Below are 27178 nucleotides of genomic sequence, written 5' to 3' on the forward strand. Positions count from 1 at the left end.
CTTTAATTGCTTTGTTGTTGAAAATTACACCTCACAAAAATACATAAACCCAGATAATGACGGAACACTACTACTGCCTGTATTTGGCATATTATCATGTTTCCTCTTATCCTCCCACTCATGCTGTACCCGGGTTCTATTTTGTTGTATTTCAAATGGTAAAATTTTATTTTCCTGAAGACTTCAAAATTGGCCAGAAGGTTTGTGTGTGCAACTAATGTATTCTAAACCAGTTGATAAATAGGCCAGAGCACTCTAGCCACATTTCTCATGGACTAGATGAAATATTCTGTAATGGGTTTTTGAATGTGGCTGTAAAAGCTTCCATCAGTGGCCCAAGTGTAGTTGCTTGCTTGTTGTTGTTGGCAAAGTGGCAAACGTGGAAACTTACAAATATCTGCTTTTCATATAACTCTCTTTTCAAAACGCTGGTTTCTCTTGAAAAGGTGTAGTTTATGACTCATTGTGGAGTCTCACCTCTCCTCAGAAAGGAAGTATAAGGTGTGTCTGTGGTGGTTTGCCTCTAGGTAGCATTCTGCTGAGCAGCACCTTTAAGGACTGGCAAATTTCACCAGTGTCTACTGGAAGCTCATGACTCATTCCATAATGGTACAGTGTTGAGAGCCTGTGCTCGGCTTCCCTCTGAACCACACATTCGGAGTCATTCTTCAAATGCAGCAATCACTTAGCAATGCCAGGCCAGGGAATTGCTAGAATCAACTTTGGTGCATCTATGAAGCAAGCTTCCCCAGGCTGTGTAATTTATTTTATTTTTAAGTCTTGAAATATTGACCCTGCCTTGAGGGCATCTTCCAACAGTATTAGCTGGTAGAGGGACCCATGCCAATTTGGTCTCACATTGGTTTTTGTGCACCTTTAGCTGCCCCTCCCACAAACACACTAGGAGTACAGAGCGTTTCTCTAGTGTTGTACAGGGATTGTAGTATTTGTTGGTGTTTGTGTTTGGACGTTTGCTGTTAATGGCACCTTGTATGAAGCATATGTACATTAATCAAGAAATTTAGTAAAGTTTGGTGAAGCACTAAACTTGGTAGCTTAGTGTGCCACATGAGGCACATCATTGAAAACCCTGTAGACACTTGTCTTCAGGCCCTCATTGTCGATACCTTCACCTAATCCTCATTAGGTGTATGCATTTGGGGAAGGGTTATCATTAGCATTAGTAGTTGGAAACCCATGTTTTAAATGAAGTCTTCCTAGTCATTTCAGTTGTTGTGGACAGCAGTTCTTCTATATTCCATGAAGTCCTTTGCACACTGATTGATTGGTAAAGGGACTGCACCAAGGTCAGCTCCACCCATCTCCACATGTCAATGCTTACTCAGGTTTTAATAGTAGCATGAGTCTGAGGTTTTTTTGCAGTCATCCTTTTAAGTGCTTGCTTGCTTTGTGGGCATTTGCTTCACTTAGCTAAAGATGAGTACAAGTGTGAATCTGAGGATCTGGGCACTCAGAAACTTGGGTGCAGTACATTTCTTGAAAACAGTGCACAGAACACTTGCAAAGGCTTGCTACCCTTGGCTCATACACTACATACACTCATGGGGAAAAAAATAGTCAGCTTGTTCATATTAGTTCATCTTCCAGGCTGAGACCCTGCTGACCATTAGGTGAGTTCTGAGTACATGGAGGGTAATACCTATTGGCTGATGGGTGGGTGGCAAGCAAGGCAGCCTTTGTAACATTTCTAATGGTAGAGAACCATTCCCCTGGGGGGGTTTTCCAAAGGGCAGTGCTGCAGTGTCTCTAGAGAGAAGCCTGGACTGCAGTAAAGCAGAAGGTGGAGATGCAATCCTGGGGATTAGAGTATAGGTTCTATTTACTCCTGTGCCAGGCTGGTACCTGGCTCTTAAACCCAGAGCCTCTTGGGACCTGGTTTCAATAAATCAGCCCTTGTCTCTGCTTCTGGGATTCCAGCTATGGAGACTTGGTAACAGCCCAGCCGTCCAAGTCCTTGTGTGTTTGGATGGCAACTGCATGTTTTTGGTCAGTTACAGATCCTCTGCTTACTCACTTGGTGCTTTTTAAAGATTCTCTGCCCTTCCTCCTCTTCGGTTGTCTGTTTTATCATGTCTTTGTTATGGCTTTAGCTATGTTGTTTTTGATTTGCTTTGTTGTTGTTTTCTGTTTGTTTTGCATTCCTCAGTTCCTCTTTTGTCATTCCAGTGGAGTTTCTAGAAGGGAAAGAAAAATGCAGTCAATTCATCAACTCCAAGCAGGAGTCCAGGAAAGCACCATTAGTGGCATAATGGTAGCCTTCCTCATATTGTTCTGTGGGGCAGACCTTGGGTGAAGCTGGCTGCCCTTCTGCTCTGTGCTTGGAAAGGAAAACAGAAGTCTAGCCTAAGAGACCAGGAATCCAGCACTTCCTCTTTGGAATCTTAACACAGGTCCAGTGGGGAAATCTCTTAAAAATCTTTCTCTGTAAAATCAAACCAAACAAAAAACCCCACCAAACTACAAACCGAATCCTTCCCCATCATCTGCAGGTTTTACTAATGATGCATGTGTGATTGGCATGCTAAAATGCTTGGCTGTCTTATTTATGTTTGACTTTCTAGGATGTTAACTGGACCACCATTTGACCAGGACACCTCATCTTCTGCATGGGCAGTTGCACCCCATTCCTAGAGGGCTTGAAGAGTTGGGACCCCTGCTAGAATGACTGTCTGTACCCCATTGTTCAATCCCTGATGGAATCCCACCATCACAGGGCACACTGTTTGACAGTGTCCTCATTACAAGATGAATTTACAGGAAATAGTAAATTATTAGAGTATATTGGATACTGACTAAAAAGAAACATATGTCCCTTTTGAAACTTTCCAGATTCATTTCTTAAAGTCAGGATAATTGCTAGCATCCGTGTCACCCAGAGGAATGGAGTTTCTGTACATTGACACCACCAACTGGTGTGTTTAAACATCTTCAGCTTCAAGCAGCAGAAACCTCTCTTCCACTAGCTTAAGGGATTATCTCTGTTAATCACTTCTCTGGTCTCTGTGGCTGGGATGTTGGTTCAGGTCTTCAGAATGTTGGTTTGTCTCTGCAAGAATAGGATTGGGGACAGACATGGCCATACCTGTCAAAGGCCCAACCTAGTATCCTACATCCTCCAGCTAGGTCCCACATCCCAGAAGGGTCCCACAATCTCCCAGCAGTGTCACCAGCTGGGAACCAGGAGTTCAGATGTCTGAGCCTGCAGGAGAGTTGCCAATTCAATGTCTCTAAAGCAGTGGTTCTCAACCTTCCTCGTGCTACAACCCTTTAATACAGTTCTTCATGTTGTAGTGACCCCAATCATAAAATTATTACATTGCTACTTCATAACTGTAATTTTGAGTCCCTTCCCCAGAACCCACATTTTCAAAAAACAAGAACACATGTGTAATCCCTGTCCTGGGGGAGGTGGGGGCAGGCAGAACCCTGCAGCTAACTCCCAGCTAGCCTAGCCTATTTGACAAGGTCCAGGTCAATGGAAGATCCTTTCCTAAAAAACAAAGTGGATGGATGGATCCTAGGGACTGACACATGAGGTTGACTATGCATGTTCACACACACACACACACACACACACACACACACACACACACACACAGGGGACAGGTAGGGAGAGGACTGTTGATGGTAGAGCTCTTGGGCATTATGTTGCTAGGTAGCAGAATTTGTTAGCTTTATAAATTCAAGCAAGAGTCTAAGCCAGAGTTTAGATATTGCTGCTGACATTTTTTTTTTTCACTTTAATCAAGTAGCCACTGTTCAAAAGATTGACTTGGTTGTTCTTACTCAAGAGGAAATTCGCTATTAAGTGATTAATTTAGCTTTTGAGTTTGCAGGCTAAGGGGACAGACTCTTTTGTCTTTGCTTATATTGCAGCTTTGCTATCACAACAATTTCATTTGCCCTGTCAAAGTGAAATATTATTTTCTAGATATTGGAAGGTAGCTCACACTTGGATTCTGTCATCTGTCTGATCTACAAACACAGAAATGTTAGCTTTTCGAAAATGCCTTCAGAAAATGAATATTGATGGAGCAGCTGCAGAAAATTGACCTCTCGCCCTATGACAAATAAAAATACACTTCGCAAACATCTTCAGCTGCCTGTTTTTCCTACCTCCATAATTGACTCTAATTTGCTTTGCCTGCCCCCATGGAAACCTCAGAACTTTCAAATTGCTATTCAGTTTGCAGTATCAGCTGTAATGAAAGCTCAAGTGTGGGCCACATGCCTGTGCCCTGCTTTTTTTTTTTTTTTTAAGTTTTTAGTTGTTTCAACCTATATCCCTGACAAGATTATAAGTGGTTACAAATGATGTGCAAATTATTGAGGGTTTCTTTTTGTCCCTTGCATTGAACTTGTCAATTTCAAATGGGTATCAAATTGATACTAAAAATCTGATTTTAAACATTTAGGTAATTCTCTCCAAATTTAAGTTAGTAGGAAAAACATAATAGAAAAATAGTTTTCTTGTTTTATTTTGTTTTTTTCTCCTTCCTTTTGATTTTGCTTTGCTGTGCCTTCTGCTTTGTTTCTTTGTTGTTGAAACAAGATGCATCTGTGTTACCCATGTTAGTTTCAGACTGCTGGGTTCTGGCAATTAAAAACCTTCGTAACTGTCAAAGCTGTAAGTTTCTTTGGCCTGTTCTTATCAAGTCCTCTCCTCTGACACCCAATAAAACAAGTGTAGGTGGCTCAAAAGAACTGGGGGCGGAGAATCTTGATGGCATTTCTAAGTCACACAAGGGAAAATATTTTCTTAGCAATGCAGCTGGAGTTATTTTGTTGTTGTTCTTTGGGAAAGAATCAGTGAAAGTTCCCATTTGTGCGTGCGTGGGCCCCTCGGGTATGGGAGTAGAACAAGCCAGAACTTCCAATTCCTGCCATACCATGCAAATACTGTTTTCATTCATTTCCTACATGGAATGAACCTCAGGGCAGAAAAATGCTTAAAGTAAATGATTTGGCAGGAAAATCTCTGTATGCTTTATCAAAGAGCTGCAAAGGGATTTTTTTTAAGCATGGGTCTGGCAAGGGGAAAATATTTTCAAATAGTGATAATGGGAGGGGCCCTTTTTTACAGTAACAGGGAAGTGGGGATGGTTCTGTGAAAGCCAGAAGCAATCAAAAACCCAGTGTAGGAAATCTGGATGCACACTTGTGGTTAGATTTCCCTAAGAAGTCAGTTAGTATTAACCCATCTTTCCAGATAACCATGTTGAGTTAGGCGTGGTAGTCTCTTCCCTGCGGAAGAGTTGATCTTGAACCACCGTTGGTGCCTGTTCGCTCCCATGATCTGCCCCAGGTCTTTGACTTCTATTACCAAACTGTTTTAAAGTGGGCACTGCACTTGCTTGTCTTGAGATTGGGAGGAGTGAATGGACATCTCTGAGTCCTTCCCATTCTCCTGTTGCCATGTCACATCCTGCCCTAACCGTAGGTAGCCTTGGCTGCCCCCAGACACCTGTGCCCCCCCCCCAGGAAGCTCTGACCTTGGAGCCCACAGCTGCTCACACTGGATTCCTGTTTTAACTCAGTGAGTCATAATTTCTAGAGAAGTGTCTTTACTAAAATCGAATTAAACGTCTCAGTGTCTTCTCTACATGTGAGGGGTTTTTGAAGTTTTAGTCCTTTCTTTCTTGGTTGAGTTAAAAACATTTACTAAGCAGGTAAGGTAGTACACCCCTTTAATCCCAGAGGCAGCTAGATCTCTGTGAGTTCAAGGACAGTATAGTCTATGTGGTGAGTTCTAGCCCATCAGGGGCTACATAATGAGATCCTGTCTAAAAACAAACAAGCAGAAACATTAAGTAAAAACCAAAAACATTTGCCAATTATCTATTAGTCTGAAAACGTGATGTTTTGGGTGAATGTATCCAAATTAATTGTCATAAATAATGCCTTAGTATTTACAAGTGTATCCTGTAAGGAGTATGGGTTTTCCGCCTGCCGCCGCCTGATCTTGTCCTGCTGCCGCGCCAGCCCCAATTAACACACAGAGACTCTGTATTTGATACAATGCTGTTGGCCCCGTTACTTGTTTCTTATCGGCTAGCTCTGCCTTAATTATTAACCCATTTCTGCTGATCTATGTATTTCTCTTACCGGGGAGCCGGCGGCATACTGCTTTCTTCAGACTCTCCATCTTGACTCCTCCTTCCTACTTCCTATTTCCTCCTTGTGTCCTAGTCCCTCCTATCTTCCTTTCCTATTGGCCAACAGTGCTTTATTTATTAACCAGTATGAGATACATATACAGAATGACATCTCCCATCAGTATCCTTTGCTTGACTTAAAAAGTGTATATTAAGTATATTTTTTTCTTAATGCATCAGAATGAAACAGCTTTGTGAGGATAACTTTTAGCTTAATTTTAGAACCATTACCAACTGAATTGGGACTTAATTGTCTGTTTCTTGCCCAGAATCTGTTTGCTGGTCCCAGTTTTTCCAGCTTAATTGCTTGCTTGCAGTATGAATGGTACATACAGTAATGGTACTCACTTCAGTCCTCTGACTCACAGAAAATAACAAGGCTATGTTTTACAGTGTTGGCACCAACTTGTGCATGATAGAAATTAGAACATTTTGCTGGCAAGAGAATTCAAGACACCTTTTCTAAGTAGAGCTGTCTGTTAGAAAGAGTCCACAAAAATGCTACTATGCTTCCTGTTAACCATGGTTCGTCTATACAGAGAAACTCTGACAATTGTCATAAATAATTACCATGGAAATAAATTTCGCATCCTTCAATGATAACTGTTTATGATTCATTCAGGTCTGAATGCAGAATGAGTGACAAGCAGAGGGATGATATCAGTTGAGCAGCAAATGCCAATTTAGATTGTGTGGTTGAAACCACAGCTGGTCTAATTATAGACTACAGTACATATTCAATTAAACATGCATTTACTATTGATATATTATTTTTTAATAACAGAATTCTTTAAAAAGTTTTTAACACAACGGAGACATACATTAAGATAGGCTTTTAATGGCACTGTGCTGTGAACTCTCAACCTCTAGGCTGGCAGGAAGATCTTGAATTTGGGAAATCTAGCCAGACTGCTGGAGACTTGACTACCTGGGCTGGATTCCAGCTACAACCTGCCCAGTTAATAGCAGCCAATCTCACTAAGCCTGGATTTCCTTATCTGGGAAATGGGAATAGTGATAGCACCTATCCTACTGAGTTAAAAATATCAGATAAGACACTATGTCCAGAAACCTCAGTGTGGTATTTGGCAGATGTCCAGTATTAGCTGTGACATTAGTGCCAAGTATTAAAGTGAGTTCAGACAAAGCTGAGCTGAGATAAACCATCTCCCTGGCCCCCTTCCTCCATTGTTGTACTATGCCAACTTCCCTCGGCCCTCTTGAATGATAATACAGTCAGGTCATTTGGACACTTGGTACTAATAAACATTTATACCAACCCTCCCCACCCCGCTGTAGCCTTGCTGCTATTGATGTTGACAACAGAGCTCCTTTATTGTCATATGTGAGGCCTGGGTACTGTCAGTCTCTGTTCCCAGTGGCTCTGCGGAGAGGCAGTGCTGAGCAACACCTGTTTTGGGGGTGACTGGCACAGCGCAAACAGAACCCTGAGGTCCTTCACTGGATACAGAGAGACCCTGTCAGTGGCCTCTCTGCCTGGATATATATGTGATACACTTAGCAAATTCTGAGCTGTGTAAGATGTTGAATACATCTGTCTGACGACCTGCATTAGCACTCACAAGTGTGAAAGTGGTACTGCCCTGCTGTTCTAAGAGTTCGTTAAACATTCGCAACCTTATAAAATGTGCCCTGAATAATTTAGCCTGGGATTTTGGTTTGACTCTTTCCATAAATAAAAACTACTCGGATTTTAGAACATATGCTGATTCCTAAGGGATGGGGGCTTTCAATATAGTAGTGGTTAACACAAATCGTTTTTGTGTCTTTCCATGAATGTTATATAACCTACAAAAATATGTGTGTATTCTTAATTTAAATATCTATAGACAGAAATTCTTTTTTAAATAGTGATAAGGGCTGAGTGTGTAGTTCAGTGGTAGAGCACTTGCCTGATATGCATAAATCTATCCCAGTGCCATATAATAATGATAATAATAATAGAACAAAAACAACAACAACAACAAACCATTGTCAGTTTTATTTCCTGTTTTGGGATGGGCCACATGAAATGAACCCACTGGACTAAAGTAGAATGCTAAATCAACAAATTTTAAAACTTCAAAACCCACTGTTTAGAAATCTGCAAGTTCAAAGTTAGGAGCCCCACATGAAGTACAGAAGTTAGCAAAGAGGGTTAGTTTAACCTTACTTAAGATGGAAACTCATTGTCATTGCCTGTATCACACTGTGATTTTGAACTAGAAGCAAACATCTTTCTGAGTATATAATGGTATATATACTAAATGGTATATAAATGGTATAGACTAAAGGGATAAAGTCACCCAGGAAGTTGAATGAGCTTTCAGTTTTAATGCTGAAGTTAATACATTTCAGTAAAGCTTACCTATGCACCAAAATGCAGCATTCCTACAAAAAAAAAAAAAAAAAAAAAAAAAAATAGATGCTCAAGAAATATCATTGGAAACAGAGTGACTGCTAATTAAAAGCCACTTCTGAGTGACAGCTCCTCTGGGTATTGTTTGTTCATGGGTGGTTAATTCACTTCACCCAGGAGTTTGAAAAGATAACTTGACAGGGGAGGGAATAGGAACAAAGCTACTGTAAATAAAGAAAGATAAAGTGGCCTAAAATACTTTAATTCCATATCGCCCTGTTCTTTGGGTATAAAGGTAGAGAGTGAGCTAAGGAGATGACTTGGTCTGTAGAATGCCTACTATAACAAGCACTGGGACCTGAGCTAGATTCCCCAGGATCCCTGGCACCTATATAGAAAGTCAGGGTTGCGTGTGCCCCTGTAAACCACTGCATTGGGGGTGGTGAATTCAACGGGTCCCTGAAGTTCATTGCAGCCAGCCTATCTACACACACACACACACACACACACACACACACACACACACACACACTACTTGAGGAAGACATTGGATGTCAGCCTTGGGCCTCCACACCCACAAATGTGTGCACATGCCTATACTAACATATCACACAACCCCAGCACATACCTAAATAAATATACAAGCACCAAAATTGCACACTCACAGCTCACTGTCCCTGCAGCATGACTTCAGCTTGATACCCTTCAGGAAGCCTTTTACCTTCTCACCTCACTCCTGCTCTAAGTCCCCAGAACACTCACTGTTTAGACTCAAACATTTCTTTTAGCTGCCTTGCACTTGAGGCTTGGGTTCAAATGTCCTGCCCATCAACTCTAGTAGGAATTCCTACATGTGGGCTTGTGTGACACTGACTTCTCATTTCTGAGAGAGGAACAGTTCCCTTGTTCCTCTATATACCACACCTGGTCACCAAGAATCTCAAACCTGAAGGGCCCCAGCCACCCAGCATCAATCTCTATGCCTGTTCTCTGAACCAGACTCTGCCAGCATGTACTCACACATCTCCACATCCCCTCTGGCCTCTACCACTCAGCATGCAAAGGGACTCTGCCCCAAAGCCAAGCCCCATTTCTTCGCACCTCATTTTCTATCTTTTACACTGACACATTCAAGCCCCATATTTTCCCTGAGTCACCAACTACCATCAGCTTTGCCTGAGAAGGTGTTGGAGCCAGCATCAGGCTTCCCTGCTGACAGCTCACTGGGTCCTGTGGGCTGGATGCCCGCAGGCAGGATGGTGTCCAGAAGTCATAGTCACTTTCTAAGAAACAAGCAATGCATTAAAATCGCTCCCCTAGAAAGAAATGTATTGCTTGTTTCCTTGGTTTTGTTTTTGCTTTTTTGGAAACAAGACCCTGCATAGTACCTTCCATTCTACAGGAAGTACAAGCATTTAAAGTGTTTCTTACTGCTCTCAGCAAGGGAGAAAATAGCATGGGAATCAAGTGCAAAACCAACCAAGAAAACATAGTCAGGTTTTGTACAGTCACATGTCAGATTCACCCCTGTCACTCCCTGTGGTGTAAACAAACAGGATTCTATGCTTTGTCTTCTGGAGCCATACCTTTGCTCTTTGTTCTTCTTTTTGAGATGGTTTGATAGTAGCCCAGGCTAGCTTCAAACTTGCCATACACTTCCTCCAGACTCCCAAGTGCTCAGAGTAGAAGAGTCCACATCTGACCCTGCTTTTGCTCCTAACCCCCATTTGAGCTTCTTCTCTTGTAACCCGCGAAGCTATCTTCTTCCTCCCTCAGTGAAGGTCTCAACTGTCATGTTTAAGCCCTATCCCAATATTTAAACCCAATTTCTGTTAAGAAAAGACTGGATGGTCTTTGAGTGCTCCACTATATAAATGATGTCTGTTAAGTCAACAAACATTTGCCTAACAGATTTTAAATGCCTCTTTCTCACATAACACTTTGTCCATAGAGGAAGCTGTCCTAGAAATGGGGTCAGGGGAGTTCTGATTTGAGTGTCTGGAACGGGAGACAGATGGGAACGGTGTGTCCATGAGGGACATTGCCTTAAGGTCTGGCCCGCATGTTCCTCCTGTGCCACCCAGGCCCAGTGTGGGAGCGAAGAACCTGGGCGGCAGCTGGGAGGGGTGGGGATGGCAGGAGGAAAGAGTTCATGGTGGGAATCAGGGGGTGGGCAGAGTCCTCCTGTTCACCGGGGCTCTTTGCCAGTACATGGCAAAGTCAGGTCATCCTCACCAGGATGGTGATAACCAGTGCTGTTTATTTTGTGTTTTTCTAGATCAATGAACTGAGCCATGTTCAAATCCCTGTCATGTTGATGCCTGATGACTTCAAAGCCTACTCAAAGATAAAGGTGGACAATCACCTTTTTAACAAGTAAGTACCAGTCAGCCTCTCCGGACACTACCCTGGCTGTGCAGGGTAGGATTTTTTGTGACTTTCTGTAATCACATAATTTTTTCAATGGGTGGGAGTAAAGTTTTGCTGATGAAGTTAATCCTGTGATAAACACTGCCATCTGTCATATTCAGAGAAGTAACGGCAGGCCCCCTGGGATAATATCTATTTGCCATATGGCATATTGTTTCCTATGAGTATCTTATACATTAGAAGTGATATCCTCATTACTATTTAAATTTTGGAGCTGTAAATTACTTGGATTGTTTGAGCAGTTATGGACTTCTGCTCTTGTACATAAAACTTTGAAAATAGTGGCTTTATGAATAGAAATGACTACATCATAAAACAGTAAGTAATTAAGGTGTGTTATCATAAAATATAACCGCATGCATTGTTTGGGCATTGCTAATGTTCATCACGTAAATGGGGTACCTTTGATGTCATTATGGAAAGTTGATTACATATCAGGCAGTTCATCCAAAAGTTAGAGATACACCATGATCCTTCCCTCAAAGGTCTCACAGTTAGGACAGTAACTGGAAGTCGACACATGCACAAATGGCTGTTATTCCTATAACAAAGAATAGTAATAGAGGGGTATGCCCAGTTTGTATCCATCGTTCCGTGAGAACACAAAAGAGGAGTGATTCTATTACATGAAATGAGCCCAAAAATACCCTCCCATTTCAGGATAAGAATGAAATCTCTTGCCTCCTTTTCTTTTTGTTGTAGTACTAGGGATTGAACCTGGAGACTCATACATGCTAGGTGGGTGCTCTGCCACTGAGCTACACCCAGCCCTTCATGCAGGGTCTTAACCAGGCTGTTGTTCTGTTCTGAACATAGAAGTTTGTTTCTCCCCATAATACTGTTTAGTGGTTGAGTTCAAGAGCATATAAAGTGAGAACACAACTGCTCAAAGGTATGGTTGAAGAGAAGGTTTATATTGTAGCTATGAAGGTCAGTACAGCCAGAGGCATCAAGAAGAGTCCAGAGCAGGGAGAGCTGAACATGGTTAGCAGACTGAACTGGGCCATAGAGGACAGAGAGGGAGGAAAGAGCAAGAGAGGAAGACAAAGAAAGAAAGAAAGAAAGAAAGAAAGAAAGAAAGAAAGAAAGAAAGCAAGCATGGATACTGTGGGAACAAAAGAGGACCAAGAGAAAGGGGTTAGACCCATGGCCAAACTTGAAGACTGGGGAAGGAAAGCCCTCAAGCTGAAGAAGTTTGGGATGAGAAGAGCTGAGAGAAGCCACAGGTAGAGAGAGCCTAGAGGCCAGATCCAGATGGGGCATTGTGAAGCCTGCTAACTTCTTGTCTGTCTGAGTCTCATTCCCCAATGTGACTATTGCAGGGAAAACATGCCGAGCCATTTCAAGTTTAAGGAGTACTGCCCTATGGTCTTCCGGAATCTTCGGGAGAGGTTTGGAATCGACGACCAAGATTTCCAGGTGAGCTGCTTTTACTGTATGGGTTTGCTCTGTGAAATAGGGCTCTTGTTTCAGTCCTTCTGAGTATGCTTTGCATGCCAGTTTCAGTGTTGCTCCGCGTGCTCTGATTTCAGTGAGATGTCCACAGGAAAAGAAATGGAGTTTCTGTGGAAGGAGACAGAGCACTGAAGAGTTAGTTCTGTGAACACTATCACTTCTAGATGCAAGCTTCTGTCAGCCACACTGTCTCCTGCTGTCTCAAGTTGGGTGTGTCATCAGCTCATGCAAGCATGTGTGTGTGTGTTAGATTCATGTTTTTCTGTTTTGGCAGAGGTCACTTAGGAATCTTGGGGATTGTGTTCTTCCTAGTTTTCTGGGTTACAAGTTGGCAAACTCTGCCTTGTACCACAGCATTCTCGTCTGTAACATGAATAAATAAATGGACCCAGAAACAGATATTGGTATTCCAACTTCAAGCTGAATATCAGAAAAGCAAAGCAGCCAGCCACTAGCTCTCACCTCTAGCTCAGGCTGAAAGGGCTGATCCACACAGCAGCTCTTCACCGTCTCAAACTGCTGCCTTTCCTCAGTGTGCCTGGAGAATGAAAGCTCCTCTGAGACCCTGCTTCTATCTTATATACTTCCCTAATGTTGGTATTAAATGTGTAAGCTATAATTCTCTTTTAGATTGATTCACTCTTGTGTAGATCTGGGTGGCCTTGAACTCACAGAGAGCTGTCTACCTCTTAATTCTGAGTCCTAGGATTAAAGATGTATACGTACCACCACCTCCTAGCTTCTGGCTGCTGGGATTAAAGATGTGTGCCTCGCTTCTATGGCTTGTGGCTGACTTTGATTTCTGCATCCTCAGGCAAGCTTTAATAAATCATAAATAATGGGAGAGTGGCCACCATCCTCTTGTCACCTGTAGGAACCTACCAGCCTACCAATTCTTGGTGTGCCCTCCTTTTCACTTACCAGGTACTAAAAGGCTCTCACTTCTCTCCCTGCACTTGACATGGTCTCAATTGTGACTTTGAAAGGTGATGTTAACTTTTTAAGTATCTCCTGCAACCCTGGTCAATTCCCTAAAAGAAGGCCTGCTTTCTTAATACTTTTCTATTGCTGTGATAAGACACCATGACCAAGTAACATGTGTGTATGTATGTGTGTATGATGCTTATTCAGGGCTTACAGTTTTGGAGATTGAGTCCATGACCAGGCAAGGAGCATGGCAGCAGGCAGGCAGGCATGGTGCTGGAGCAGGAGCTGAGCGATCACATCTTGAGACATACACATGATGCTGAGGGAGTTAACTGGAAATGGCATGGGCTTTTGAGACCTGGAAGTCTGCCCCTCAAGGCATGCCTCCTGCTAATGTTTCCACCAACTCCAACCAATTTTCAAACTTGTGATCCTGCGAGGCCATTCTCATTTCAAGCCACTGCACCTGAGCTTCATGTGGGCAGCAGAACCATAAGTACTAAGGGGTTTCTGTTTGTTATAAGGCAGAAATATAAGTTCTAACTTCTTTCAAACCTTCTCAAATCAATAAACACTTTCTCTAACTTGCCCCAAATTTAAAACCTGTATCAAGTGCCCCATTGTCACCCCCAGGAAATCGTACAAGTGCAACATTGGCACAGCTGGCTCTTGGTTTCTCCTGAATATGCCCCCAACCAGATCCCATGACATGGGGACTTATTATTGGTTATGAATGCTCAGCCTTACCTTAGACTTCTTTCTTGCTAGTTCTTATAGCTTAATTTAACCTGTTTGTCTTCATCCATGGTTCGCCTCAGGGATTTTTGCCTTTCTTTCATTTTGTATGTGCTACTGCATGTTTGGCTGGCATTTGCCTCTCTTTTTCCCATGTTCTCTCCTCATGTTCTCTCCTGTCTTGAGCCTAGATTCCTCTTCCTCCTGCTTATGTTCTCTGCCCTCCAATCAATCCCACCTATCCCTATACTGCCTAGCTTTGGATGTTCAGCTTTATATTAAAGCAATCAGGTGCCTTAGGCAAGCTAGGTGAAACAAATGTAACACATCTTTACCTAGTTAAACAAATGCAGCATAGACAAATGTAACACACCTTTACATCATCAAAGCAACATTCCACCATAGGAGACATTGTTATGTTTTGAAAAGGCATTACTGCCCAGGTGACCATTGTTCAGTAGGGTGGTAGGCTCCACAGAGGCTCAGGATCAGGGAGGGCTGAAGCTTTGGGCACCAAAAGGAAGACTGAGGGGTGAAGGATGTAGCCTGCAGAATCTAGGTTTGCCTTTCCTTAAACAGCTCTGACGTCAGCACTCGGTTGGGACTTTATTGATAAAACGGAAACTTAGATCAGAGTCATGGGCACAATGTTTATGGTCTAAAGAGTGACTTTCACAGAATAGTTCTGGAGTTTTAAGAAAGGAGGTAATTTCATATGGCTTGAGAACTGTTACTACAGTTAAACAGGACACAGATTCTTTGACATCTTTAAGAAATCCCTGCCTGACTCTGGAGGCAAACATAGTTGTGTCCCTCCTGGTTCCCACCTATTCCCATTTTAATAGAAAATCGCTAGGGGCCAGTGAACTGCTTGATCACCAGAGTACCTGTTCCACTTGTAAAAGCCTGACTAACAGGTGGAGACAGGCAGATCTCCAGAGCTCACTGGCCGGCCAGCCTAGTTAGTCTGTGGACTGTGGGTTCAGTGAGAGGCCCTGTCTATCATAACACACGGTAGAAAGCAGTAGAGGAAGCTACCTCCAAACACATGCATCTACATGTACATGCTCCCATATGCTCATACACACGCACACAACACACACAACAAACAGCATTGATAATTATATTTTTAAAAATGTATTGGCATCACAGAAACTGGGTTTTGAGAGCTCAACTTCAGAATCTCTGTATGTTCCTTGATTCATTACAGACTTGAAATCATACATTTCTCATCAGTTATGTTGCAGAGATTGAAAATGATCCCATTTTGTTCTGAGTTCTGTGTTGTGGAAGAGATAGTTTTTAAAGTTCCCTAAAATGACCATTTTTTGCTGCTGAAAAACTAAGGACCCACTCTGACCTCCTAAAAACACCACCATGTAAGTTGGTATTTAAATATGTGCAAATTGCTGGATATAGACTTGGAAAGGAAATGAGGCTAGTGGAGGGTGACTCAAGAGTAATTAATTGGCAAGTCTGTTGAACACTGATCGTGAGAGACCAGGTTGGAGGGAGCTGGTGTGAGTGTAATTAATTATTGGACCTCTCTTTTCCTCAGCCCTGCCTGCTGCTTCAGGCCTGGAAATTGATGCTTTCTCTTTGACAGCTGTTTTCCTGTTTCAAATGTTTTCCAGTCAGTGTTCAGAGTGCCTTCAGTAAACCACAGGTGGACTTTTCTTTCCTCTCCAAGTCTACATTCTTTTCCCAGAGTCCTTATTTCCCAAAGCCTATTCAACAGACCAGGGTGTAGCTCAGAGGTAGAGCACATGCTTAGTGTGCCCAGGTCTGTGGGATTCATCCCCAACACCAGAAAAGAATCTTTTGGCAAGAGAGTATCCCATGTCTGAGCCAGAAACAAGATGATAAAACGAGGCTGAGTTCAGTTTGCTGGCTAAGTGGTCTGCCATGAAGGATGGCATTTATGATTCTCTGGCTCTACCTGTACCTGGTGGGTTCCTGTGGAAAGTGTGAAGTGGGCAGGATCCAGGGGAATCCGTCAACTCAGCTGACCTCCAGCCTATGTAGCAGAAGACACCAGTTGGCACATAAGCACCACAGTTAGGCATTTGCTAGGCAGTTTCCTACTCCTCCTGAGTGCAGCCTCGTGAACACAATATGTTGAAAGGTGACATCTAAACTGTAGTTAGAGTATATGCTTAGTATGTGTGACACCTTGGTCCCATCCCTTGTACCAAAAACAAAGATGGGAAAAAAGACAGAATCTGTTTCTGATCTGAGTCCATTCATGTGAACCTGTAATATATTTCCAATGCTGGGCCAGCAAAGGAGGCCCTGGTCACCTTTCAGAGGCATATGCTTGCTAATAGGAAGAAACTGTTGTCTGGCTGTATGTATTTTCTGAAGTAGTTGTATTTTAGACGTGGTGATAAGGACCAAGATCTTCTGATTCATCTTGTATTTGGGCCTTTCCATTAACTCAAATGGATACCTGTTTCACTATGGTTCCTCAGCGTTGTTAACTGGAGGCCGCTTTGGTAATGCTGAAAGAGATAATTAGCCTCACTGAGCTCTGTCTGTGAACTTAAACATCCTACATGAGATTAAAGATCTCTCCTCACAGCCAGTAAACATTTGTGTCTTCACTCTGATTTTGATTTCATGGGTATGTTTAAGTTTGGCGTTTTGTTATTGTTGTTTTGTTTTGCTTTTTCTTTTTGCTGTTAAAGACAAAACAGTTTTATTATGGGATATTTATCACTAATTAGCAATACCATCCATGTCACTTTTTGTTATTATGATAGAATACCTTTGAAAAATAATTTAAAAAGGAGGGTTTATTTGGGCTCACAGTTTCAGATGTTATAAACCCATGTTGTTTTGGACCTGTTTTAAGGCAGAATATCATAGTTACAGAAGCACATGATAGAGAAAGCTACCGGCTTCATGATAGACATGAAGGGGGGGGGGGAGAAAAAAGAAGTGAGGGAGAAGGAAGAGAGGAAAGGAGCCCCTCAAAGACTCCACTATGACCTCTTACGAGCTAGGCCCAGCCTCTTAGCTTCTATTCCCACCCAATAATGCCATCAGATTGAGTCCATCAATGGATGAATCCACCCATTAGCTTAGAACTCACACAGTCCCATCAGCTCCCAGGAGCTCCACCAACTGGAGAGCAAGCCTTCAACACATGAGACTTCCTGGGATATTTCACATCCAAAGCCCACAACCACCTAACATATAAACAAAAGTGTGTGTGTGTGTGTGTGTGTGTGTGTGTGTGTGTGTGTGTGTGTTTACGTGACTGGTGATTTCAGAGTCAATCTCACTACATGACCTTCATATGCTTTTAATTATAACCAATGTGTGATATGCTCAGACTGAGTCAGTTTTCTGATTATTGTAGGTTCATGTGGTCTCCTGTCTCTGCTTTCTTTCTGGATGCTTTTAAAGATGGTTACTACCTTGTCTATATTTCTAATACCTCAAGCCCTGGTCTCTTTCTGTCTGATTTCACTCAAGCTAACTGACTCTGCGTTTATCTATCTGTGCTACTGTATTTCAGATTCTGTGCTAAATATTCCAGACATCTTCCCTACCTCTTAAGTGCTGGGAATAGAGTCGTGCCATCATGCCCAGTTTTATGCACCTAGGATGGAACCCAGAACTTCATGCATGTTAGGCAAGCACTCTACCAACTAAGCTACAGCCTTGTATTTGATGCCCAAGGCCTAGATATTCTTGGGATACAGACAAAAGAGTAAAGCAATCAAAAGATGTTTAATTAGCTTTGAGAAAATCCAAAGCCTTCTTGCTGGCCTTGCAGGATTTCGGGACTTCTAAGATAGTCTTGGAAAGTCATGGGGAGGCTTCAGTTTGCTTGTGAGCTTTCAGAGGGGATTGCCCACCAAAAACCAAGAAGTTGCACAGGATGGAGCCTGTACTGTTCAACCTAAATACAGGGCACAGTTGAAACTGAGCCCTCTTGTTCATTGTGTTGGATAATACCAGGTTTTGTTTTCCCCACTGCGCTTCCTGAATTAGAATCCCTCATTATTCGCATTTGATGCCCTTTCTTCTCTGTGCCTGTAACAGAGAATTCCAATTTTAAAAATAATTCATTTTAAAGGCTAACATTTTAAACTCATGATGTTCTTGCTTTAAGTTATAAGCTCTAAGTTGAAGAACTCCCTGATTCACTAAACTTAGTTTATCTGGGATGTCAACTCTGGCGAATGAAGATGTTTTTAGTATCGCTGTCTCAAGCTGACTTAAAGCTTCTGAAGGAAAGAACTGTAGTCTTGATCACTGCCTACCTTTCTAGGGTACCCTTGAGAGCACTGGAAGACAGAGAAAGAGAGAGAAGTAGGGGCATTCATGCAGTATAAGGCAACCAGGTAGAGAAGAAACTATGGGAAACATGGATGGTGAAATGGCCAGACACACAAGCAAAGTATGGTAACAATTCTGAATGCCTCACCCTTATTCTGCATCTAGCAAGCAGTCCTGTGGGTTGTGTGCAGAGGAGGAGAAATGTTACAAAGTCTGCTTTTGTCTTTTGCATGTATATGTGCATATGGTTTAAATGGTGTGTGCATGTATGTATGTGTACATGCATGCAGAAGCAAGGAACTGATTTCTAATATCTTTCTTAATTGATACTGACTTTATTAGGGTCTCTCACTGAATATGGAGCTCACATGTTGGCCCAGGAACCCCGTCTCTACCTTTTGAGTTCTGAGACTATAGTAGGCTACCATAGCTAACTGGCTTTATGTGGATGTCTGAAGATCCTAACTTGGATGGCAAGTACTTTATCCACAGGCCATCTCCCAGCTTCTGAAACCTGGGGGTGGGTTGGTAAATATTTTTAAAAGATTTGTTTTTGTTTCTGTGTGTTTATGTATGCCACATGAGCGAGGGCATCAGATGTTGTAAAGAAGAGTTCCAACACTAATGACCCCCCCTGTATGAGTGGGAAGAGCAGCCAAGAGCACTTGGAACCCTGAGCCATCTCTCCAGCCCTCCCCCTAGCCCATACACACCTCTTGACATAGAATAGTGGTTATATAGAGAAGGTCTACAAGAGAAATAAGGAAATAAGAAGCTAGGAGATACCCCAGTGTCCATAGAGGAAAAGAGAACCAAGTCATTTGTCTCTGATAGAGAACAGCTTCATACAGTTTTGAAGAGAGTCAAACAGAAGTCAGGGCCAATGGCACCAAAGAGGAGCTGGTTCCTGAGCAGCTCAGAGAACAGTCCATGTGTGTCCCAGGGGGAATCAGAGCTTAATGCAAGAGGGGGGAAGAAAACACTGAGTTTCTGGCCTATGGCTTTAAAGTGTCCACAAGAGGCTGTTGACCACTCAGTTGAGTGCCCTAGGTGGTACACAGTAGGACTCAGGAGGAGAGGCAAGCTCCAGGAAGCTTGGGCACAGAAGTCCTTGTAGGACACTCTCAGGGTTCTGTCTCTTGACAGTCATATTCATGCAGTTTGCCCAGCTGGCTCTGCAGTTTGTTCTCACATGATAATTACAAGGGGCCCTGGATGGTGACTCCATGCTGTGCATAGAGACACTTGGGCTCAAACAAGCAGAAGCTCCATCTCAAGTGTTCAGCACCTGAGAGAGAAGGAAGCACCCACAGCCAATCTGCATCTGATTTCTGGGGCGTTTTTCTCTCTTCTTTGAGAGCCCAGAAAATGATTCTCCCAACCACAGCCCACCCCACTCCCAATCTCACCATCTAGCCCAGGCTTCCTGATGACCTGTGTTTCCTCCCCTGAATCTGTTTGGGCTGTACTCACTGTGTTTAGTCCTGGCTAATTATTAGTCAGAAGTCCTGAGCCTTGGGTGCGAGGTAAACACAGTGTTTGCTTTTCATGAGCCTTGGGGACCGGTGTCTGGTATTTCTGTCTCCAAAGTCAAGTGCCACCCTGTGAGTGTAAAATGCTGTCCTCTCAATGCTCTGTGATGCTCCTGCCCTTCCACTCCTCAGTTCATTAATTTGCATCACCGTCTTCCTCTTTTCAGATAGTTGTTTTGTTATCGGTAAAGCGTTAAATGTGTTTTGCTCCCACTAAAGTGAAAGCCCGTCTGTGCTTAGGATCCCAGCTCAGACTTTCTTGAAACTCCCTAAGAGCTCTGAACACCGTATGTATTTAATGACTTCTTGATGGTGTTCAAACTAGCATATTGGTCTTTAACTGTCTGATGATGTCAGTATACCAACTATGCTCGCTCGAATATGTCCAAGGTAAGCCCAGAATGTAGCCTTTGTGGGCCATGATCACACTTCCCTCCGGGGCTGTGTAATTGGAGGTTTATAGTCATAATCCTGAGTTGTCAGCAGGATTGAGATTGGTTTCTAGGTTTCAGATCCATGAAACAGATAGACCATTTCCTAGAAGCTGATAGATCTGGATAAGCCTCAGGTCCTTGGTGACTGACGACATGACCACCATGGTAGGTCTTGAGTGCTTGTTCCAGCTGGTGGTGCTATTTGGGGAGGCTGTGAGCTTGTGTGAGATGGAGACTCACTGGCAGAAGGTAGATCACTAGAGTAGAGCTTGTTCCAGCCTCACTCTCTGCTTCCTGCCTGTCTCATCCTCCAATAATCTCCCCTGCTGCATGATGTCCCAAGTAACCAAGCAACCATAGACCCAGCACTCCCAAGGCATGAGCCCAAATAAACCCTTACTACTTGAGTTGTTGCCTTCAGCTCTTTTGATCACAGTGACCTAAAATGTAACTAATATGGGTTCTTATACATACTACTGATAGCTTTTCCTAGGAAGCTAATGGCTTGTCCACATTTGAGTTTGGCAGGATTGCCTTTTTCAATTGTTCTTCCTTTGGACTAACATAAAAAAACATTTCACAAGTGATTTTAAAATGTTTAGATGTACTTATTTTGTGTGTGTATTATGATAAGGAGGGGACTGGGGTGCCACAGCACACAATTGGAAGTCAGAGGACAACTTACAGTTCTTTCTTCCACTGTGTGGACCCTGGGGATCCAACTCAGGTCATCTGCCAGGCTTGGTGGCAAGCACCTTTACCCACGGAGCCATCCTGCTTCATATGCAATTCTTACTGGAACATACATGCTACAAACAATGGGAAAAACTATATGCAAATATGAGATTAGGTTAAGAGAATTAAATGTGAAAATGCTTGGTATTTTTTTTTTTTTAAGGTACTGGGGGAAGTAACAGTTACTAAAAAAGGATGTTTTATGAGAACTATAAAGGATTGGTGATTGGAATAAGCTAATTAAGTTGACCTTTATGATTTCTCCAACTTCTGGAGGCTCCACTAATCCTGGACCTCCCACTGTGGAAGTAAACATCCACTTGTTAGAAGAGGGGGATGGGAAGGACCCACTGTTGATCCTTTTCGGAAGAGAAAGGATAGTAAATTTCCTATTTTAAATGCAAGAAAGCCATTGAAGGGGGAACTTCTCTGATTATCTTGCTTTATTTCCTGTTGAGGGCTGCTGGAGTATCAGAGCTTCAAACACAGCTGTTGAAGTTGACACAGGATATGAGATACCACAAGACCAGAAGCATATCTATGGAAAAATGAGCTTACATACCAAAATGTATGATTGGTTTTGAAAGTGGCGAAATCATCAAGTAGTCTTATCTACACAATACAATCAGCTTTGCCTTAGAACTTCAACTTGAGTCCAAATGTGCATCTTACCCTTAGCTCCAGCAAGGCCAGGAGCAGCTTTAGAAGCAACATCTGCTGGCTGTGATGTGTCCCCTGCAATTATGGCGAGGCACTGAAATGAGCAGAGGTCTAGTGTCCTTTTGCACAGCCTGAGTCAGCATGGAGTCTACAGCTTGCAGAACTGCACAGTCAATGGCCTCATACAGTGATAACTGTGTTTCTGGGCATCGAAAAAAAAATGTGTAGGCTAATTGCAACACCTTTTGTACAAAGTTAAATGCCCAGAACAGGCAAATCTATCATGACAAGAATTCTCAGATGAGAGATAAAGAAATTGGAGCAGAAATGGGTACAGACTACTAGAAATGCTCTGAAAGGGACATGACAGTAGCCACATGGCTCTGTAAACACACCAAACCGTCTGAGTTGAGTACTTGAGGTTATTGATATGGCCTGTGAGGTTGTTTCTAGGTAAAACTACTAAAAAAGAATGTTTAGGGGCTGTCAGTATGGCTCAGTGGGTAAAGGCACCTGGTGCCAAGCCTGATGATCTAAGTTTACTTCCCAAAACCCACATGCTAGAAGAGAACAATTACACAAGTGGTCCTCAGACTCTTGCACAGGGTCACACATATACATGCACAAATAAATCATATGTTTCCATTGAAAACAAAAATGTTTAGGAGCCCAGGAGATATGGCTCAGTAGGTGTATTGTTTGCCATGAAAACATGAGGGTCTGAGTTCAGATCCTAAGCACCCAGGTGAAAAAAATATATTTCACTAATCCAAGCACTGGCTGGAGAGGAAGACATAGGAAGGTCTGGGCTAGCTGGCAAGCCAACATGTCAGAATTGGTGAGCTCCAGGTTCAATGAAAGACTGCCTTTCATAAAAAAGACACATAGACCAAGACATCCAACATCAACTTCTGGCCTACATACATGTATGCACACATACATAGGCAGGCATACACATACATACAAATAAAATCAATTTCTTTTTGAAAATAAACTCAGCTTGAAATTAGTTCATATTGATTTTTGTCTGCCTTTTTCTTGGGACACATTAGAAGAACACACTATCTACTTATGACAACGTTTAAAGAATGATACAAGTTTATGATACAAAAATTATCAAATGTTTAGAAGAAAAGCTATAGCCAGTGTGTTTCATTGTAGATTAATGGGTGTGTCACCGAGGCTGTTGCAGTGGTTTTTATTGCGGACTCCTTTTGTCCTGCTCCATGTTTCCCTGCCTCCATCTTTAGCTGTTAGTTTGGGAAGACGCTGAGCTATAAGCAGAGGCCAAGGACTGAAGGAGAACCTTGTGGGGAGGTGGGACAGGGGGAGTGTTGTGCCAGTTTTCCTGGAGAGGTGGGAATAAATTATTTTCCAACAACAAACCAAAGAAGCAGTTGCCAAGTCCAGCCTTGTAAAGCACTGAGTTTAACAGACCTAGTTCAGGAGCGTGGGTTAGCCTGAAACAGCTGCACCCCTGAAAAGCCCCACCCCAGCTGGATGACAGCTGCCATTCCTCCCCCCCCCCCCATAGTCAACCTTCCACTCTCACATAGTGTAGCTAGCACTTCCCAAGTACAGCCAGGGCAGAATTACTGACAGCTGGGAAAGGGGTGCAGGAGTAAGCAAGTGGCTGGGATCTCTGGTGAGGGTTTGCGATCCCCACCCCACACTCTATCCATGCAGGAGTATCAACAAGCCCATCTTGTCAACATCTTGTTCAGAAGCCACAGCTGCTCCTATTAAGATGGTAATGGCCATGCTGTGCCCAGAAGTGTCTCCCAACAGCTGGGGATTTTCAACTTGAAGCTTCTCCCTGAAGTGGTTTGAATTCTCTGATAAAAACTTGTAGTAGGAAGGGCTATAGCAGATAATCCCCTGTCACTCTGAACTGATCTGTGCAGAACCCTAGATTTACAATTTAAATAGTGCCAACCTCATTTCAGACCAAGTAACTTTAGTCCGAGCTTGTCCAAAGCAAGGAATTTGGGTTTCCAAAGGAGCAGATCTTTCCAAACTGGGGTAGGTTTCTGTGGGTAAGTTTGTCTGACCTTTCCTAAGAACATATGAGAGGATGAGATTCCTGAAGAGTAAGTGTTTTACTTTGGAAAAGCAGATCCTGAAGATTAAACCGATCTCCAAAAGTGGCACTTTCCAGCCTTGGTTGGATGTGTCTGAAACAGTCTTTCTTTCTTCATCAGTTAATTTAAGTTTTTTTTTTTTTTTTTTTTTTTTTTTTTTTGGTTTTTGTTTTTTAACAATGCCTCTACTGGCCTTCCTCTTCCAAACTTGCCATTCCATCTTCTTCCTTCATGTCTATTTGTTTCCATTTGTCTATTTGTGGAGTGTAAGCTAGAAGTCCTGAACGAATTCCCAGTGCAAAAAAGATGCCCAGGTATTTTCTACCTGGGGAGCCTATGTGCTTTTCAGCAAAGAAAGACAGAGTGGCACAGACAGAAGCCAGTGGTAGAAGGCAAATTAAAATCCCCCAACAGTCCTCAGCCTATGCGAATTAATTAAGAGACATAATAAATTGGGCCACATGAAGAAAGCCTAGGGTTGACATTGCCACTACAGCCCACAGGACTCATAGGAAACACTAAAACCTGTATCTTCTCCAGCCCCCTCCTCATACTCCATAAACAAGCTCCTAGGTGCAGCACAGCAGACTCTGCTTCTCCTAAAGTTTGTTCCCCAGGCACACAACTGCCTCAGTGCTTGTCTAGAGAGAGGACAGCTCCTACTCCTGCCCCCTGCAGGTGCAGCTGAGCAAAGACCTACCACTGGATGAACCAAGACTTTTGTACACAGGTTAATAAAAACATACATAAAGTAGTCTGGGTGGCTTCAACATTGCTGCTGTTATTGATATTTTCCACACACTTGACTTGGCAAAATCGAAAACATGGGGACAGGTTTGATTTTGTGCCAGTTGGCCCACGCTCTAAATTGGTATTAGATGGTTTGTCAGCGTGGAAAAACTCAATATGAAATATCCCATTGAAATGACTGCCACACTCCAGAGCCTGGGGCCTTCTCATGGGTGTTGTAGTGTCTAGGTGTGTCCCTAGGAGCTCAGATGTGCCTTTGTTGGCACCCTCTGAGTCTGTTTCCTTATCTCCAAGTTGAGTGTTGGGATGATCTAAAAGCTGCTTCCAACTCTGATGCTTTTTTTTTTTTTTTTTAATCATGAGAAGGACCCCTCAGGGCACCTATAGGTCAGTTTCCCACAAGCCCTCCTGGCCTCCCTCCTGTCCAAACATCCTGTACAATGCTGGCATTTAGTTTTCCTTTGCAACAGAACAAGGACCCGGAGCTGTTCCATACTCCATTTCATTAGATCACAGGCTTTGTGTGAACAGAGTCCTTCCCTTAGGTGCTGATGCTTGCTGTTGCTGATACTGTCCTGAACACATATGGAATCTATGAAATGTAGTTTTATGTGGCCTTCTGAATTGTCATCTTCTGTGAAATCTTGGCCTAGATATCCTAAACCATCATCACTCCGAGACTATGGTGACCTTAATTCTCCTGACTAGAATCTTCTTGGGAAACATGCTCTGAGTTCTTCTAAGATCTGTACCCCCAGCCTTTGCTTAAGCAAAGAGCCATGTCTTAGAGGAAACTGTGCTTTGGTTTGGGTTGGTTTTTTGTTTTGGTATGCATGCCAGTGTAGGCATGTTTACAGATGTGTGGGTATATGTGTGATGGGGTTCATATATGCTGGAAGGTAGAGCTTGATGTCTGTGCCTCCTCAGTCACTGTACATTACTTACTGAGGCAAGGTCTCTGGCTGAAACCAGCCAATCAGCTAGACTAGCTAGCCAGCTTGTTGCAGAAGCCTGGTGTCTCTGCCTCTGAGTACCTGGATTACAGGCACACCAGCTCCCAGACTCAGGTTTGTGCAGCAAGAGTTTGATCCACTGAGGCATCCCCTCAGCCCAGGAAATGTGGAGGTCGGTTTGTTTGTTGAGTCATAAAAGATCTGAGGTAGAGGTTTGGCTAACCTAGCTCCCTGCCTCCTGTTGTACTGCCCTTCACTTTACAAACCAGAAACTAAGGTGCAAAGAAGCTAAATGGCATGCACAAAGGCTGAGGAATGGTGGGTGGTGTTAATGAGAGAACATTCTAGATACTTGGCCCTCACCTTCAACATTATACAGCATTGCCCAGAAACACAAACAAATTTACATTACTTTTTAACCTTTATCTTTATTTGTATAGGTGTGTTGTCTGCATGTATGTCTATGAACCATACATGTGCAATGCCTGTGGAGCCAGAAGAGGCCATTGGATCCCTTGGGACCAGAGTTAAGACATGGTTGTGAGCCACCATGTAGGTTCACTGGAAGAGAAACCAGTGACTTTAATTGATGAGCCATCTCTCCAGCCCATGTTTACAAAGGCTGTAAAAAGAATCTACAGTTATGTTTTGTAATGGCCAAAGTTTAGCCTTGACTTTCAGCTACTCTGTTTAGTTTCTCCAGGGGGGAGTTTTAGGCAGGAACCTGAGACTCCATTGTGTGCCAGTTTTTTTTTTTTTTTTTTTTTTTTTTTTTTGTTGTTGTTGTTTTTGTTTTGTTTTACCTTCAAGTGGGAAAGTGCACCTCATGGGAACGTTGTGAGAAAACATGAAATCATGAGCTGGACTTCTCCAGGGCTTGTGGTCATCTCAAAGAACAGGCACTTCATGTACAGGCAGTTGCAGGAACTCTTCTGATCGTCTAGTTGTCTGCTAGAAGAGGCTTTCACTAAATTTGATTAATACATTCTATGTTAATGTGACAGACACAATCTAAATTTTGGTAGTTACACCGATTGTTTGGAAACAGCCTTCAGGAACTGTGTTTTCATGGTCTGAAAGTGGGGCAGAATCAAGATCATAACTTATAAGATATGTATTTGCCAAGATTAAGACATGGTCAGCATCCTAACACAAAGTATGAAGTAAAGGGTTTTTATAATGTCTTTGAAACTGAAGGGAAAGGCACAATCAGAGCTAAGTTCTCACACTATTTTATTAATGCAGTTTTAACGTTTATAAACACATGCAACCTTATTCATGCTCGATGCTATTAACTTAATTAACTACTGTGGTGAGTGAATACAGCTTCCCTTTTTAACGGAACTTAGAGGTGGAGGAAGTAGAATGAACAGGGGATTAGTGCAAGTGTGTGTTACTGCAAACTAAGTATGTATGCTCTTCACATATTGTGGATTAAACACATTACAACCATCAGCATCATCTACTTTCTAGAATGTCCTGGCACCAGCCTGTGGAGTCAGAAGCTGCAGCTCCACAGTTTAAGTTGGTTGTTCACTGAGCTTGGGCAGCACTGACTAATTAGCTGTCTATTTTGTTCTCCTCCACTGGTTCCCCAGAGGATGGGTTTCTTTCCTAGAGCTATGGAACTTGAGAGGGCTCCTTTTGCCAGTCTAATAGAC

The 27178-nt window shown here is 42.8% G+C and overlaps 1 protein-coding gene across 3 annotated transcripts in view; it reads left to right on the forward strand.

Annotated features, from left to right (window-relative positions):
• Nucleotides 1-27178, forward strand: part of Pip4k2a (phosphatidylinositol-5-phosphate 4-kinase type 2 alpha) — a 158727-nt gene that overhangs the window by 81801 nt on the left and 49748 nt on the right. For all 3 annotated transcript variants that reach the window (XM_051205604.1, XM_051205603.1, XM_051205605.1), the window contains exons 2-3: nucleotides 10814-10911; nucleotides 12288-12384. In XM_051205604.1, the coding sequence (XP_051061561.1) occupies nucleotides 10814-10911; nucleotides 12288-12384 (195 nt within the window). The remainder of the gene's footprint in view (nucleotides 1-10813; nucleotides 10912-12287; nucleotides 12385-27178) is intronic.

This window comes from Phodopus roborovskii, unplaced genomic scaffold (genome assembly GCF_943737965.1).
Source record: "Phodopus roborovskii unplaced genomic scaffold, PHOROB, whole genome shotgun sequence".
Classification (NCBI taxonomy): domain Eukaryota; kingdom Metazoa; phylum Chordata; class Mammalia; order Rodentia; family Cricetidae; genus Phodopus; species Phodopus roborovskii.